The following is an 18,678-nucleotide window of genomic DNA, read 5'->3' as shown; positions in this document are numbered from 1 at the left end:
CTAGACGTGAAAGGGGAAGCACCAAGGAAGAGGGGCCTGCACTTCCCTTTTTCCTGCAAAGAACTTCCAGCTCACCAGAGGGACTGCAAAAGGACAGAAAGACAAAGGTGCCAAGAAGGCAGAAGCTCAGCCTCAAAGTCACGTAGAACTTCATGACACTAACAGGTTGGACAAAACTCAACTGTTCTGCCTGTCCAGGCTCCCGGCAGAGTCTCCAAAAGCATGGATCCCAGCAGAGGCAGGGACAAGCTGCATGTGAGAGAGAGAAAGCAGCGCATTGCTCCATTCACAATGGGCTTCCAATAAACACCGTTAGACTCCAAAGAGGAGGAATGTGTCCAGCATTTTATAGGAAATGCACCAAAATTTTCTAAAGAGCAGGTCTCAAATATACCCATTTTAGAAAGAAGTATTTGTGAAAAGGAAAAAAAACCACAAAACATAAAGCATATATTCTTGGGTATGTATTTTCCTGTGTTTAGCAGAGTGAAGTTTTCAAGAATAATCTTTGATTGTTAATAACCTGTAAAAATTCATGGAGAAAACCCCCCGATTTCATCATGTAGTATTAGGGCTAGGAAGGAGTGTTCGCAGTGATGTATTCAAGTTGCAGTTCATAATTTTTGATGCTGGCTGAGCTGATGTTAGACAAAGTCCACCTTTCTGATAAAGAGGTAACAAAGACTTGGGTCAGCTTATCCAGGCACAAATCAGTTTGTAGCAGTTCCTTTGTTAAACAAATCACCCTTGAAAGTTAAGAATCAGGTAGGAATTCACAGGATTTCCTTTCTGTAAACAGATGGAGGAAATCAAAAGCAATTTTTCCATCCCTCTCAAAGGAGAACCAAATGGCTCTCCAAATAAGTTTTAAATGCACTTATTGCAAACAGCTAGAAATGACCACAGCCCAGCTTATGAGACAGAAGTTGTCTATCTCTGTAAAGCTCATAAAAAGCAGGCTCTCCATTATAAACTTCTTGCACTGGGGAGGTGGGGGAGCAAACAAACTTTGGTTCACAACATTGTTTAGCATAGGCATTCAAGTAGATCTTCAGAAGTTACCGGGTCTCCAGGCTAGTAACAAAATACCCATGCTCTCTCTTCAGTAGTGCACACTCCTCTTTGGTATCCTTTTTTGTAAGGCAGATGTCTTGCAGAGATGAAGGAGTCATACAGATGCATCTTTGAAAAAGAAGACAGCGTCACTTGCGTTGCCACAAACAAATTCAACTACTTGAAGGAACACACAGGAAACCTTCTTTTGGTAGGGGTTAGGGTAGAAGAGAAAGCACTAACATTTACTATTTGCTACAAGCAAGTTATTTTGCTCTTGTAGTTAGTTGTTAGCAGCCGTCAAGAGCTGTAATTTGTCTGTGTTGACAGAAAATACGGAATTATTGCTTTGTGAGTAATTCTGAGTAACAAGTAACAGGATGTTAATAAATCCTTCCAGGTAAACACAGCAGAAAATATAAATATTCATTCTGGAAAACAAATTTTCTGTGGCAGAAAATATAAATATTCATTTTGGGAAGCATTCTGGCAGTTACTAAGCACGAAACTTACTTGTTGACTGCGTGATGCATGAAACCTTGTAGGATGACCATATGCTTAAAACACAAAGGATCGTAGCTAGGAACCCGAAAGTCTGGATGAGAAAACAAACAAACCACAAATACTTCCAGAACATTAGATGACACATATTCCATGAATGTATGGGCAGTCTTTGTATATCCAGCTACATATTTTATGATGTTAACAGAACGAAAAAAGTTGTATTTCACTCCATTCTGCCAATATACTAAAAATTTAAAAATTTCTGTAGTATAATAGCAGCTTATGTCTTGTCAAAACAATGACTGAAAGACAGAGTGAGTCATATACAAGGAAGGAGGAAAAGCTGGACAGCAGCATAGTCTCACCTTCGAGACTTCTCGCTAGGATTCTGCCAGAAAGAAAAGACTTTTCCTAACACCTCTGATGACTGCTCTTTCACTGCCCCATTCAAACAAGTCTTTCCCTGCCATCTGCCAATAAACAAGTCAGGTAAATCTTCTAGTCTGTTTGCATCATCAGGACTAAGTTTCTGAAAGTAATTCTTTACTCGGGAGGAATTGTAATTCAAGTCCTGCTGCTGTGAAAATATTGCTGCCCACACTCAGAAGTCATGCCTCCCTCTCTAAAGCCCTCCAGCCAACAGAGGCAGAGAGTATCTTCCACGAAGTCAGCCCAGGACTCCAGCGGGTTTTTTCAAGTAATTATCTTGAACAGGGCTCTGCTCAGGAGCAGAAGGCATCAAAAGCCACAGACTGGGGTGAAATCCTTTAGACAACTTCTAGCTGCTACAACAGCCATTTGTCAGAACTGAATTGTCTTAAATCTTCCCCTGAACACATCAGTTCCTATGAGTTAAAGCAGGAGCCTTTGGTTTCAGCTCTCTGACAGGACAAATACCTACTTTAGTGGTGAGTCTGGAGTCTCACTACAGAATATTTTTGTTGGCAGTGTGTTATAGAACATTCACTGAAATGAGCTAGAATGTAGTTTACCCAACCCAGACACAAGCAAGGCAAGTCTGTACGAAAATAAAATTACAAGTAATAGATTTCCAATGCCCTATTTAATATATATATTGCAATTAAAAAAGTGTCGGGGCTAATAAGCACAGTCTTACCGCTCCAGCCACAAGCCCAGACAAATTGTAACTCTTGGATGCTGCTACAATCGATGCAATGAGAAGCAGAATTGTGCCAATTAAATAATGAAGAAACTCCTGTAAAGACAAGCACAGCCTGCATCAGAAGGGAAACTTATCAGGAAAGCATTTAAATATGCCTTAGAATGAAAACAAGTTGGCAGACATTACTCAAACCCAGTGGGCAAAACACCAAGTCAAAAAAAAAAAAAAAAAAAGCTAAAAATAAGTAAGAGAGAGAGAAAAAGAGAAAAAAAACACCTTATGGGTGGATTTTGTACCATACCTGACTTTACATTCGAAAAAGGAGAGGGCCAATCTTCAGATCTACTAATGTCACTGGAATAAGATCTGCTTACTGCCTACAGACACAATCCCTTCACTTCAACATAGTACATTACGGAGAGTGAAAAATGTCTCTTTACTGCATGAAATACGGACCTTACTTAAAGAGACAGTTCTGGAGGAAGGAAGAAGCCTTAAGGGCATATTTCTGTAGCCTATATGAAATGGCAATAAATGGCAGCAAACAGCATAAATGGAAAATCAAATGCTCCTACTTCTGATAGTCTTAGAAAGGAAGCAGTGGATCTACTGCTAGATTTACTAACAACTTATATCAACCAAGACTGGAAACAGGAGGGAAGCCCCGAAAAGCACAATCATGCAGACAATGATAACCAACACCTAGGCTCCTAAGTCTGTAAGGGTGGCTACAGCTGTCCTGTGGTAAAACATGATGCCACGAGTTTTTCTGACAGAGCACCACATTTAAGCTGTTCTCTAGTGTCACGAGTATCAGTCCAGGGGTCAATTCTACCTTGTTATAAGGATTTATATGTGGATTTAGATTTTGTATCCTCACAAACCTTATGGCAGCTAATACAGGTGTTTGCAAACTGAACACAGGCTGTTTCTTTTGCATGGTGGGGTGGGCGGGAGGGTATTATTCTGCTTACTTTATCTGCATTGCACTACCAGCATGAGCCAAGCAAATGCCCTGCATAAGGGAGAGGAGGGATTGTCTCAAACCAAAGCAGAGAGAATGCAGCCCCAAAAGGAGATTGTTCAAAGAAATCCCAAAAGAGAAATACTCTATGATAACATACCATGGTTTCCTTCTGCTCAGGTGTTTACCGAGCAGCTGAGGAGGACCTCTGCCACCAAGTGTGCTCTGAGACTGCAACTCATGTACCCTTGTTCAAGTAATCAAGATCTCAACCCTTGCTTTCGCCAGAATAAATTATTTCTGTAAGGAGGCTTCTCTGGCTAGTCCGTGATGCAGCAGGCAAGTCCCTCGTGCCAGTGCCTCCTTAGAGACACCAACTATAGCAGTGTACGCAGGCCACTACTTCACAGGAATCTGAGGGATGGGCCAAAGTGCAAAAGAATCAAAGACTAAATTAGGTGGCCTGGAGAGTGCCCCTCTGGAGAAATACTTCCCGGCTTTAAAAGGTGTCATGCTGAACAACCTCTTGAACCCCTGCAACTTCACTGACTGCAAATCACACCCCTGGCTGCAATGTAGAGAACCTGCCAGGAAACTCAGCCCAACACTAGCTGTAGTTTCCCAAAGTCTCCTACAGGTCTTCTTCCTATTCTGTTCTAAAGATACTTAAATATGTGAACCTCCCAAAAAGGAGGTGGGTTGTAAAAGAGCAGCAGTGTTCAAGCATCACATCCCATAAAGCTATCTGAAGCAGAGCAGCCACCAGCTGCAGTGCCTTGAACTCACTAGTGACTCTGCAACATTTAGGAATGACTAAACACACAATAAAAAGCAAAAGCAGCCTATGTAGAGGTCAAAATGGCATAGTCCTGTTACAGCAATGCATACATTAAACGCTGCTTTGGAAAACTGTCATTTATTACCTTATTTCAATCCCTTATTTCAATCCCTGCATCTGTGTTATCTCTGGATAAGGAAGTACTTTCTAGAGACACATAGTGGCAGTACACATTTAAAAAAATAAGAAGGGGCGCAAGACTAACCATATTCTTCAGCTAAAAAAAATGTAATTTTTTCTTTCTGGTTAGAAGTGGATGGATGGACAAACCTTTATCTTAGATCTGTAAACTACTTGCATAGTTTCCATTAAACTCCATCCCAACCACTTCTTGGATTTCAGAATTCGTCTGTATCTCTGCAGCTGGTTTTCTCCATCCCTTTGGTCCTTCCTCTGTGGAACTAACATGTCACTACGCATAAGGGAGACAACCCAAGGTGTTATTAAAATCTGTCATCCCACCCTAGGATGCAGAACTCTTCTGTTAGCTGACCTGACCCAAAGCTACTGAGGAAGTTCGGGTCTCACATTTTCTGTGCTGCTTGTTAATTCTCTGCTAGGACGTAAGAGATGGATGTGCAGGGGAAACGCAGGAATGAGGCAGGAACATCCTGCAGGATATCCCAGGAACGGCCAGGCTATGGCAATCAGGCTGAGGCTCCTATTTCTTGCTATTGTTTAAGTTACCTATAAACGTACCAAAACCAGACACATTTGACTTAAATAGCACTCACAGACTTTATTTTGGGACAGGATGTAGGACATCAATTCTAATGCTATGATCTGGTTGGCAGTCTAGCAATCCCTTAGCTGCTATAAATGACCTGAGCTAGGATCAATCTGCTGAAGACTTGGTCATCGGTACCTTCTTTTCAATTGTCTCAGAATAATGCTATTGCATTCCCTGGAGTAAATCTGGATTTGTATCTGTGTAAAGGAGGGCAGGATCAGATCCAAATCAGCTAAAAAAAATTACAATTGCAGCATCTGCTGAAATAAATACTAATAACAAAAGCAACAGAAGGATTTGCATACAAGGCAAAAAAGAATTACGTGAAAGGCAGCCTATCATTTTGTGTCCAAGGAAATGGACTAAGTAATCAAGACATCAACGCACAAGAGAGACAAGGAACCCAGACCATCTAACAGGCTTACCGCAAGTGGCCAGCTAACGCAAGTGAGCTTCCTGTAGATTCTGAAAATGTGGATAATGTAGAAGAACAAAATCATAACCAAGTCGCACATGGTGACAATCTGAAAGTAGCTGTATGCACTGTAATCCGTCCATGGAGAATTATTTACACTGATGAATCCAATCAGCAATGAGATCTGAAAGGCAAAACGCACATTAAAGATTTTTACAATGGTGCTCAGAGGGCCGTGCAGATAATTTTAACCACAACAAAATGGCACTTAGAACCAAAAGACAAATATCTAATGTATATTGGATGGTCCCAACAAAACGGAGGACAAAGTAACGAGCACGGTAATAATGTTTTAAAATTTGCTGTTAAATGAGCTAAAACAGCCATTAAGAGCGGGAAAGAGCCAGCTGCTAGAAGGGAAGCAGCAGCTTCAGCCTGAAGAATCCAACCTGAAGAAGCCGCTATGTACAATACAGTATGTCTCAAACACAGAAGAGGCACTGAATGCCTGAAGTTGCACCATTAACTGAAGCATCTAAATCCCACGGGACCTTCAGAAGGAAATCATAGAACTCTGTAACAATGAAGGTGCCCACGAACACATGTACCTTTACTTCCACTTAGTGAGATTTCTGACGTGCAAAATCGGAGGACCTGGCTGCAACCGAGCTAAACGTTTTACCCTTCCTTTTCTATCACCTACAGAGCAGGAGTATTAGCAGACTGTAAGGTAGAATCATAGCAAATAACATAAACACTGGAGGAATTTATTAATTCACCCCATCCCCAATACAACATTCATGAAGCTTTAATATGTTATCATTGTCACATAAAACTACAAAGCATTATTGTACAAGTTTTTTCAGTTGTAGGCTTGCAAAGGACAAAAGCTATTTTATTTTTTTAATCTAAAGCTATTTGTTTATTTTACTGATCTTGCTGCTTCTAACAGCCTGGCTAGCCTGGGTTATAAAAAAAAAATATTCTACCAAGGATATACTCAAATATTTTCTTATTACAGACTTTGCCAATGCGTGCTTTCAGACACTCTAAGTCAGCCAGCAGCAGTAATGATTCATATTTTAAGTGTTTCTCCAAGACATTAAAAAACTATCCAAGGAAGCCAGCACTTCAAGACTGCACCATCCTTTCCTGCACACTCACCTTTCAAACTCCTAACTAACTGCATCCATTATCAGAGTAATTTCCTTAAGATTAAAAGGGGGAAAAAAATCCCAACACCCAAACAACATAGCTTAGATTTTCCCTGCTGTAATTTTAACTGCTTTTCACCCCTTAGTTCTAAGTTGACAGGCTAAACACATGCATCCTCAAGGGTGACCAAAAGCCCTATACACACAAGAACTTCACAAGAACTTGTCAGCTTTGCCAAATTCCATCCAAACAGTCACATCAGTGTCAGGTCAGTGAACCACCTCAAAAAGGTGGCTCCAAAGAGAAAAGTCAGTGCTACAGGATCCTTTCCCACACAAGTGGCTGAGCTGTTGTTAGATCTGGTCCAGGTCCGTTATTTTTACTATGGTAGCCCCAGTAGTTGACATTAGCATTTTAAGTGATGCTCAGTCCAAGCCGGTGACAGGCTTCTACACTAGAGTAAGCTACATCTCGTCTCACCTTTGAAATAGATACAGGGTAGTAAAGGTAGTAGCACTGTGAAGTGCAGGGCTAGAGCATGCTCAGTGCTTCTCGGAAACGGAGGTTACACGTGCCTTTGAAAATGTGTGATATTGCTCAGTCCCTGTCTCTTCAGACATCTTCCTGCCCTCTGGTTTGGCAGTGCAATATCATAGCAGCATCCTGCACGTTTAGTGCTTCTGTCTGTTCCGTACCTGTCTTCCGAGTCTCACGACCTAGCCACTAGGGAATCCTAAATGCACAAAGTCTTGCATCTTGTTCATGGCAGAGCTTTATGAGATGCTACATTTCTCAGAAGACAACAAAGCAATCCTCTCTGCAATTCAGCATTTAAAGACCTCTGCCCCAGTTCTTCAATTCTGAGATAATTTTAATGAAGTTTTGCCCAATCTGTGTCTACATATACCAAGTCCACATCAAGCTGTGGTCTCATGAGGGGCCTTTGTCACCTCCTTCTCACTCTGATTTCACTCCATGTCATGTGCTGGCTTCTACACTCATCTGTGCCGAGCCACCTCAGTGTACTAAGCCAGCAGAAAAGTGAACTACTAAGAAAAGCAAATAGCTTTACTCTGATTCCACCGTCACACAAGGCAGGTTCAGGTGAGCAAGGGAGTGTGAGGGAGAAGCTAGGACTGCAATGGGAAGGATAGAAAGGACTGAGCAGGCAGGATGGCAAGAGCCAGTAACCATGCTGGCTCAGGCTGCCATCCACCTCCCTTCCTTGAATCTTAATATCAGTTAAACAAGGAATTGTCTCACTTAACTGTTGAATAACTTGAACAATCAGGAGATTGGCAGGTCATTTACCCTATAATCTAGGAGAACACCTGAAGTGATGCAAGAAACACAGCTATTATTTTCATGAGAATATGAAAACTAAATTTAATGACATTTCATTCTATAGGAAGACTCAACAAGAAGTCACAGCAAGCATTGAATCTTGCTCTTGGACAAAGGTGAGGTGAGGACAACCCTTCTCTAACCATCAAAAGCTAAAACGGGTCTCCCTTATTCAGGTGTCTTCACAATAACCAGTTCTCAGTTTCAATTACACTAGAAGGAAGTGTTAAGTCACAGATATTAAATCTGCCTATTGGCTCATTTCATGTCTGAACCATTGACTTCAGCAACTTTTTTACTGTGTACAAAGGATAAGGAGGACTGGATCCTTGCAAGTACAACCACCAACTAAATAATAAGCAGTGGTAAAAAAAGCTTAATTTAAACTAGACTCAGTTCTTTCAACTTCATGGAAGCACAGAAGTATTTTTTTTCAGTTAAAAGGTACAAAAAATTGAGAATAAGTATAAAGAAGAATGTGAGCCACCCAAGGACAAGGTCAGAAAATGTAACTGAGGTGTTCTAGTCCTCAGAAATTAGAAGATACGGGTACCAACCAGGCAGCGAAGAATCTGCTCAGCTCCTAAGAACAGGGAAGAAATGCGGATTTGAACAAACATGCTTTCCATTTCAAGTGTACTTCAAAATTAAAATAACTCCAATAAAAATTAGTAAAGACTCTCCCTTCTTTGATTTTAGATGTGCCTCAGCACACAGGTAGGAAGAAATCACTGTGTGGTAAAGGTATTTCACAACATGAGATTTACATGGAATTTCTAAAGAGGGTTCTCTGATCAGAGGCAAGTAATACCATTTCACAGGACCGGTGCAAAGGGGACTACATCACCATTTCATATAAAGCTATACCATGTTTGCCACTCTATACTGCCTGCAGGGTTAGCGGGTACAGTCAGAGTTTAAAACTCACCTGTTGAAAAAGAACAGTAACAAATGTAGAAAATAAAGCCGCATAATATTATTTGTCCTTTAAAAGTGACAAATACCAAAGTTCCTTCACCAGATATTGGTTTATCATGATATACTGGGTGATGACTGTATTTTTTTTCCCTGCCGGAATTCCTGTTTCCAGAGAACTTGAAATTGAGCGATAAAATGATTAACATGTAACTGTTTGGGATACAGTTCAACATATATCTTGGAATTCAGTTTGTGGCACAGACAGAGAGAGAGAAATGAATGGCAAAGCACTAAAATGATCGAGTGTTACGAGTGTTCTTTATGCATCTGTGCTCAGGGGAGCAGGTTAATACATCCTGAAAATAAAAACTAGAGGCACAAAAAAATTAGGGCACTGCCACTTCCATTTCAGTATAGTATTTCACAGACTGTGAGAGCTGCGGACAGGTAACCCATAGCCAGCAAGCCAGTCAGACCAGAAGTACAGGTCAAACGATAGTCATTAGAAGATTTCAATGTGCTCCACAAAAATATATCCAAGCTTCAGACCTGCATTACAAAAGGGGCGAGGGACACATTGCAGGACACTACCGTTTAAGGGCTTTCTGGTTTCTGAAGAGCAAAACAAAAGAACATATGCATCAATCAACTCCAAAGAAGGATTTCTGGATTTAAATGAAGTTCTGCTTTATTACTCTGTTTCACAGAAGTTGATCAGCTTAAACTAATCCACTTCTTGATTTTCCATTGGACCAGATATTTGAAGTGTGTTTGGGAACACTGGTTTGTATCAGGAACTATTTCACAGTGAAGCCAATGTGAACTAAAGGCAGTCAGCAATTGCCAGGAGGCACTCAACACCTTACCAGATGGAACAGACATCATAAAAGGAAGATGGTCAGTCTGCATTCTCTTCTCTATTTTGAGCTGGAGACGAGGCAACTACATCCTCTGTGGAAAATGCTGGCTCTTGAATAACACTGATGCAGGCTCCCAACCCTAAGGTCCATTTTGATTTGAAGTGAGCACAGCTCTACCAAAAATGAAACGTAATTTGCTCTTTCTTGATATGGTCTTCCTTCCAAAGCCAACCCATGGCCTTTAAAAAAAGGGTGAACAAGCACTGATCTTTCAAGGATGTTAATGGGAGATGGGAGAGGGGCTGGGATATCTGATCTTCACAACAAAGAAGGGCCAACAAAGCTGCTGGCTTTAAGGGATGAGGGCAAGGCCTCAAGGCCCTTTTCCCCCTGTACTATGACACCACTCACTCAATGTGCCAGGCATGGCCCTGGTCAACCAGCTACACCTGATCACCACCTTCTCCTTCATGTGTTTGGAAATGCTTTTCAGGAGGATTTTCTTCATCACCTTCTGAGTGCCTGAGGTGAGGCTGACCAACCTGTCGTTCCCTGGATCTTCCTTCCTGCCCACGGAGATGACATCAATCTGTTCAGAATGGCACGCCTTCCTTCTGTACCTCTCAGGCTAGAGAGGCTACAGAAGGGCCGCACAAGAGTGACAAGTTCTCTTTCCCTGTGCTATAAAATGCTGCTTGAAGTGCTCCCTGGAAATGCTGTTCCTTTCTAAAAATCAGCTTTTTTCCTCCCTGTTTCTTCTTGTCCCTGTCAAAGAACGAGCATCTGAAGTCCACTGGTTGCTGATTACACCTAGTAAAAACCAAGGAAAACGTGTACCAAGACTTCAAGGAAGTCAGTCTTCCGCTGCAGGAAAATTCAACACCTTCTTAAGGAGCGGAGCGGAATCGTGCCTTTGTGTTATGAAAAGACTGTATACAGGAGGAAAATCTGACTTCCAGTTACTCCTAAGGCAAATGCACAGTGGAGAAAAGGCGCACGGCACTAGGCCCAGGTGCCATTGTAGTCCCGATTTCAGATGGTCTGAATTCCACCTAACTCCCTGCAGTTACTCTTGGCTGACTGCCGTTCCGCAGGTGTGATTAGGTTGCAGAGAAAGCTCAGCTCCAAACATCCTAGCATCACACGAGTGGGCTGGGCATGGTGCTGGGACCAAGAGCAAGCCAGCCACACGATCCTCAGCCTCTCTGGTCCTAGATCCTCCTGCTGTTTCCAGTCCTGTTGTCAGACACATGGGCCACCATGAAACTGCCCGAGTGCTGCCTGCATCTCGGGGCAACAGCCTGGACTCTCCCTCACTAACACAATCGTGCTGGAGTGTACCAGCAAAGACGGAAGAGCCCGGGCCAAGCCAGCAAGTGCAAAGCAGCTTAATAGAGAACCATCTGTTCCAAAGAAGGGGAAGGCAGAACTGCATGCCCACCAGTCAAGATACTAGATACAATTTCCCTCACCATTCATTACCTAAGGGTAATGAAGGAACCGTAGCACAAGAAAGGACTTGTCTTGCTCTCCATGTACCCTCAGGCCAGCTGGCACCACCAAGCATTTTCTGATCATGTGGTAGAAGACTGCAGTTTATCTGACCACAGAACAATTTTACAACCCAGGAATCAACCTGTGCAGGTGCCTTTGTATGATCTTTTTCTGCTGTCCTGTTTTAATGGATGTAATAAATAAAGCTCTGGCTTTATTACCAGTACTTAATTATTTTGTAACATTTGAAGGGAACTCAATTTTCCTCAGACAGAGGTACCTGCACAAACATAAATGCAGCACGATCTCCAATAGACAAGAACTTACTCCAAAGGAAAGGCTCATGTTCTGAGCGTTACAGACACATTTCCACAGACAAACACTGACACAACAAGGGAGGAATCTGAATGTCACTGGCTCTTGAATTCTGACCTCAGTTTTGTAACGCTCTTACTGTCTGAACTTCACTATCATGTACTTCACTGCTACAACTCCCCCATTCGCCAGATGAGTACTAATAAATGACTTCATATGCATTGTACTAAATTTTTTTCACCTTCAGAACACTTCAGACATGTAAACAAAGGCAAAAAATGCTGAGCACCACTAATAAACCTCTAGGTCAAGGTGACTGTTTTCCTTTATAGTGTGAATGACAATAGATACCTGCTAAAAAAACAGAAGCCCAAATCAACAATCAACAGATGACAGATGTAACAGACAAGCATGGGTGAAAATATGTGCGGGAATGACCCTAAAAGTTTGGTCTTTTAGGGGTTGCTTTTTGGTTGATTGCTGCCACACCACACAAGATAAACAAAAATGAGCGTCCCAGCTCACTGTAAAATGGGAATTGGTATTTATTTCCTGAGTGTCACTTATTTACTTACAATAGACTTTCTTTATCACGTGTTGCAAAACGACAACACACAAGACTGTGTTGCAGTTTGCAATTTATTTGCAAGAAATTTGCAATTTATTATTGCAAATAAACTGCTTCCTGACTGGAAGCATCACCTTTAAAGCTAAGGCTACTTCACTATTCATCCTCTTGACCATTCCTGACTGTTTTGTACTGTACATTATCACTCACCTGCATCCAGCTGTTCTTTCACAATTCTATTAATGACTGCAAAGCAAGGGTTACCCTTCCCCCTGTGCCTGTGCAACACCCTGCAGAGTGTGATGTACTGGGTGCGGTCAGGAGAGACAATTGTCTTCACAGCAGCTCATACGGTGCTGTGTTTGCATTTGTGGTAAAAACAGTGTTGGTAACACATGAATCTTTTGGCTGCTGCTGAACAGTGCTTGCACAGCAGCAAAGCTTTCTTTTGCGCTTCTCCCTCTATTCACCCCCAAAGCAAGTAGGCTTGCAAGTGGCCAAGATGTTAGGAAGCGACACTGCCAGGACAGCTGCCTCCTACTGACCAGGGGGATATTTCAGACCATGTGATGTTGCGTTTAGCGATAACAGCTCAAGAAAAGAAGGTATAAGGGGAAACGTTTGAGGCTATGGCATTTGTCTTCCGAAGCAACCCTTACACATGCTGCGGTCCTGCTTTCCGGGAAGTGGCTAATCACCTGCCTGCTGATGGGGAGTAACAAATGAATTCCTCTTTTTGCTTTGCTTTCATGTGCAGCTTTCTCTTGCCTTATGAAACTGTAATTATCTCAATCCATGGGTCTTTTTGCCTTCCGTTTTCTTCCCATTCTGCAGGAGAGAGGAGTGAGTGAGAGGCTGGGTGGGTGTCTGGCTGCTGACTGGGGTTAACCCAATGCAGGTGGCCCACTCCTTGCCTGGGCCTTCTGGCTGCTGCAGTAATACAAAGAATGATATTAAAAATCTTCATTGCAGAAAGGAACTGAAAGTGGTTTTTGCAAATCCCAAGATCATATACTGAACTGACAGGCTGAAACTGCTGTCTTACAGTGTAACTATGAATAATAAATTTTCTTTTTCTATATAGAAACAATACGTGAGATGCCAGCTCAAGTACAGGGATGAAAGATAATGTCAATAAGAAGCAAAACTGCCTCAAGGTGCTCAGTGCCATAGAAACACTGTAACTCTTATCCCAAAGATAATGCACATATACTCAATACTGTGACACACATATTGTCATGTATAATCCGCCCAGCACTGCATTAACTTTTCATTGAATTATTTTTCCATGCAATGTACAAACCCATTCTTGTTTTTCTCAGGGTATTTTCTTTTCTTTCGTGACTGCACTCCCCTCTGCTACTCTTTCCTGTAAGAAGTTGTACGATGACTTTTTGTCTCCAATACCTCTTTTCCTTTTTTTCTGCTCTTCATACCCCTTTCCTCTTTTTTCCTCGGCATTAGACTCCATATTTCTTCTCCTTTATATCTCTCATTGTCTCTCATCCAGATTTCCCTCTATACACATGAATGCACCGCAATTCCCTCTTTTAATGTTTCCTAGCTATCTTCCCCAGTCCCTTGCACCAGGACATGCATTGCCATTAGCTAACCAAAACTTAGCACCGTTCAGGGAAAAAAGGACAGGCGACAGGATTCAGCATAGTACTATACCTGTACAAAGACTGTAGGCAGCAGCTCTGGTTTACCAGTGTACAGTTGGCAGCTGGCAATACCTGAAACGGCTTTTTCTTTCCATCCTTCTCTAACAATTTAATGCTCTAGCAGACAGAAACAGCTTTGGGGTTTTTTTCCCTGGATGCTGTAAAACAGCGTTGAGAAGAGATCTCCATTGCACTTGCTGGAGCACTGATGAACATTGGTACTGCCTTAATGTCCCTCCTCCTGAATCTGAAAAGAGGACCCTGAGAACTGTCCATGAAAATGATAAAAACCGGTGATTTCCACTCTCTTCAGAACTCACCCCAGTTCTAGTGCAAGTGATAGTACAGAAACTGTCTGTCTACAGATCTGGAGCAAGGGACAGCACTGACTCATATCCAGTTTTATCACAGCCTTTAAAAAAACCCAATATAGTAAGAGCTAAATGCTTTTGTATTTGAATGAGAAAAAGTCAAAGTTTCCAGCTTGTGACACCAGCCAAGATAGTAAGTGGAATTTTCCATCCCTAAGGGAGCCAATCGGGATAACCATGCCCCAGAAAAATGTCACTGACTGCAACTGTACATTTCCGAATGTTACACCTCAACACAGCGAAGCAACACCCATGTATTAAGTACATATTTCTGGACAGCATAAAACAAATTTTTTTAACAGCTTCCCAAAACAGAAAGATGAGTGAAGCACCAGCCAAGGTTACCACTGTAGTTCATGCAAGACTGGTTCAGCTAATTTAAGCAACAACGTTGACTGCTGCTGTAATCGAGATTTCCTTCTTCCAGGGCGGTGTTGGAAATGCGAGCTGTAACAGCCAAATCCCTACTAGAAAAAGAAGATAAAAAACCCAGTCCATTTAAAACTTCACTAATGACAGATGAAATCAGCTGCCTCCAGCTGCATGGTTCTGTGAAGCAGTCAGTCTTTGGTTGCACAATAATCGCTCAGCCTCTGCGTCTGAGCAGATTTCCTTCTTGTCTGGCTGCTTTGCTAAAATGAGGAAGCTGTCTGGCCTCTGATAAGTGATTTCTCTTGTGCACCACCATCCACAGGCTATTTATGGAAGATAAAAATTGTGGGAGGGCAAGAAACGGCGAAATAATCTTATTCAGACCCTCTATATCTCAGAGAAGAGGACAATTCTAAGTACGACCAAGTGGTATTCTTTATCTACTAATAAGAAGTTATCTATCTGCTCAGACACAGGCCTCAGTGGTAGAAAAGGATGTGGGGCAATCACAGAACCAGCATATGAATGACTAAAGATTACTAAAGAGCCCTTGTTACAGGGTGTTAGCCATGATCATGAAAAAGGCAATTCTTTGTGAGGACTAGCTACAATTAAGTCCTGCCTACCAGTGATCACAGTGTGCAATACTTCAACCCCACCACCGCCAGTTTAACTAGCTCCTTACTTTAATCCCCATAGCTACCTAGGCCACCATTGCACCACACTGAAAGAAACTATACAATCCCGTACGTTGTTAACTGAAAGCTAAGGAGTTTACAGCTATATGACAAAGAATATACCATATTCTTATCAGGTAGTGAATTAAAAAAAACCACAAAACCCAAACCACAATACAAGCCTGTTGCAACCAACAACCTCATAATTTTGTTTCTTCTCTCTCCAATCCAATATTAACATTGGATTGTTTTAAACATCAACTTTCAATTTAAAACATTTCAACTGAAAAAGCATTATCAGTAAGTTTTTCCAATCTACATTAAAGATGCACACAACACTCAAAATACTGCAGTAATTGAGTAACGTTGCACAAGTACCATATTCAAGTCACAGACAATTCCCAAACTCACTGCAAACTCAAAACTCATTGCAAAACAGTATTAAAGGCACAGCTGACTGTTGGCATGTCTGCAAAGGACAGCAACAGCATCTTAAACAAAGCAAATGTCCTTGCAGAGTTTTAACTCTGGGAAACACAGCTGCTTTCTCTCTAACTCTCAAGGGGGTGTTTATATCTTTCTAGGCACCTGCAGGGACTGAAGGTATTACTCTGGACAAAGCCAGGAGACCCTTTACGCTTTGTAAGCATGTAGCTTGTCCATTATTAATAAGGAATGACTCCTCTGTACAGGCAACAGTCCCCACGTAACAGCTAGCCTGCCACCCACTCCAGTGGTCTCTCCCATCTCAAATCAAGTCATAATCCCCAAATCATGGATGAACCTGCTGTTTCAGGTAAAAGCAGGGACACATCCCCTGTAATTAGTTTTCTCTGCAGATGCACAGATACAATCACTGGCTCAGCCTGTGCTCTGTCCCCTCCTCCCAGGTAAGGTATTGGTTGTGGTGCTCATTGGGAACCTGTCCCCCACACCACCAAGCCAACTGCCCATTTAGAAAAATACTACCCGATTGCTGCAAAAAGCGTGCATGCATGTGGCTCCTGCTGTAATTCACTCCACTGTAGAAGACCATGTATCTTGCATGGTAGGGAGAATCCCTGTATCACAACTCAGATCACGGTAAGTAAAAACATTGTAACATCGCAAAAGCAGCAACAGAACTCACCAGCCTTGACTCTGGAGAGGGAGCCCTCCTTGGGAGCAAGAGCTGGCCCACCTCACCTGCCATACCTCCTTTTAGGTGACTGGGAAGAAGAGCTCCTCGTCAGAGCAAGGCACCTCTGAAACCACTGCTCGGAACCATTCTCAGATACATTGTTTGGGTTCTTTATATTGTTTGCCCTTTAAATAGTCAATAAAGTCTCATATTGTCAGTAATACACAATATAGAAAGAGCTTAACCCTTACTTGCGAGCTATAGAGCTCTTATAGGTAAAGTTCACGGCTGTCTAAAAATGGATTTACCAACCATGCAAGGTAATACCACCTACAGAGAAGGAGCCCACGCTGGCTGACCAGCCAAGCCTGGCTCAGACTGGCTGGCTGCTTGAAGCCCAGGGTACACACTGTTTGTTATTAAAAAACACCCACAAACTGCACAGCAAGCTGCAAAGTTACTCCCTTGACCTGGCTATCCAATACATATCCAACAGCATACAACTACTTAAAACTCAAACAGGAACATAAAACGTAAAACCAGTGCCTCATGGCAACAATCATTCTAGTAGCCTATCAAATTAGATGCACAAAAATTAAAAAGCATGCAATCTCATCTTCCTGAAAGTTGTTACTGAGATAAGCAGCACCTTGTGAACTGCTCAGTGAAGTCTCGATGCCTATGCCTGCTAACCCTCAGCAAGCAATCTGTTCAGTCACTCACCCTCACACATGCTGCTCACACTTGTTCTCACTGTCTGAGGCATTTACGGCTTGACTGATTCAAATCTTCAGTTAACACCTGCCCTATCTCTCCCCGCCCCAGAGAACACCACACTGACATCTGGCAGTCGCACAGACAGCAGTTAAAAAGTTTGTATCTGTCATCTCCAGCAAAGGCTTTGTCATTCATGGCAACAGAGCCTTGAGCAAGGTCTCCTCAAATAAGATGACTTGTTTACATCACCGAAGTCCATGTTGTTAGCTGTGGGGGCACATCACAATTCCTATCAGGAAAAAACAGGTGAGAGTTCCCCAAAATGCTAAACATCATGACAGTTTCCAGACCAACTGGCATCATCCCGACCTGGTCGCTGGACCAGACCAGGTCTCAGCATACAAAAGAACGACCTTTTCTAAAGGCAACGCCTGACGCTTGGCAAGGTGCCAGAGGAGTGAAGGGTGATGAATGAGGGGGGAAAATGAGAACAGATGAGATTCCCCAGTGGCACTGTGGCAGCTGACAGCTTTCGCTGACTGCCTGGAGGCTGGCAGGCCTCTCAGACACGCTGGGACAACACCCCTGTTTCTACTGGGAAGCTTCACTCAAGCAATCTACAAAAGGCTCGGTTAGCCAGCGGGTGACAAGCGGCAACTGGGGACTGTGTTTTTCCCAAAGAGATACGAAAGCTCTCAAAGTGGCCTTCCCAGCGTGTGATTACAGACTGGCAGGAAAGTATGCTGATGTTCTGTAGTTCTGCAGCTGCTGCTGGTCACCTCAGGTTAACAGCATACTTCTCCCCCAGCAGTCTGTACTTCTTTCTTGAACTCACTAATGGCATTTTAAAAAAACCACAAACAAACAAACAAGAAACCACCAAAAACATTCTAAGAAAATTGCCCCTTGAAGCAGCTTCTCAATCTCGCCATCACTGCATTTCCATTTTCCATAAGGGAAGCTGTGAGCAAGAGGGGAAGCTGTAAGCATTGCAGCTGCTGCTATCGTTGCAAGAACAGCAGCCAAATTTGCTTTGGCTTCGAAAGCTGCAGTCACCTAGCTTTGACCAGTCAGGCGCACCTGTACTCACCATTACATTCATCTGATCACCAGCACTGCAGTGCAGGGAGTTGTTTCATGACGATCCCTCAAGAATCAGAGTTATGCAAAAAAGAATAAGCTCACAGGTGGGTGAAAAGAAATCACAGCAATTTTCTGTGTACAGAAAGTAGCAATTTCTGCCTGCTGTATACTTTACACCTCACCACAAAACAGGAGGACAAGACCACAGCGGACATGACATGACAACAACGCAAAGGAGACAACTCAGCCGCAGTACTGAATGAGTACCTCACAAAGCCTCCCCAGGGAGGGGAGCGGCGGAAGCGCCCATAGTAAGCAAATACTGTCTGGCTCTGGGGGGCAATACTCCGTTCCCCCGGTTATGCCGAGCAGGTACCCAACACAGCCTCATGG

General features: G+C 42.7%; 1 protein-coding gene across 5 annotated transcripts in view; it reads right to left on the bottom strand.

The window, feature by feature from the left end:
- Window positions 1-444: 444 nt before the first annotated feature.
- Window positions 445-18,678, bottom strand: part of CMTM8 (CKLF like MARVEL transmembrane domain containing 8) — a 65,457-nt gene continuing 47,223 nt past the window's right edge. For all 5 annotated transcript variants that reach the window (XM_056335039.1, XM_056335038.1, XM_056335042.1 and 2 more), the window contains 4 exons: window positions 5,638-5,811; window positions 2,675-2,773; window positions 1,567-1,648; window positions 445-1,182 (listed from right to left, as the gene is read on the bottom strand). In XM_056335039.1, the coding sequence (XP_056191014.1) occupies window positions 1,169-1,182; window positions 1,567-1,648; window positions 2,675-2,773; window positions 5,638-5,811 (369 nt within the window). In that variant the 3' untranslated portion in view covers window positions 445-1,168. The remainder of the gene's footprint in view (window positions 1,183-1,566; window positions 1,649-2,674; window positions 2,774-5,637; window positions 5,812-18,678) is intronic.

The sequence above is a fragment of the Falco biarmicus genome, chromosome 4 (assembly GCF_023638135.1).
Source record: "Falco biarmicus isolate bFalBia1 chromosome 4, bFalBia1.pri, whole genome shotgun sequence".
Classification (NCBI taxonomy): domain Eukaryota; kingdom Metazoa; phylum Chordata; class Aves; order Falconiformes; family Falconidae; genus Falco; species Falco biarmicus.
The sequence above is the reverse complement of the archived record's forward strand: the minus strand, read 5'-3'. Positions and strand labels throughout refer to the sequence as shown.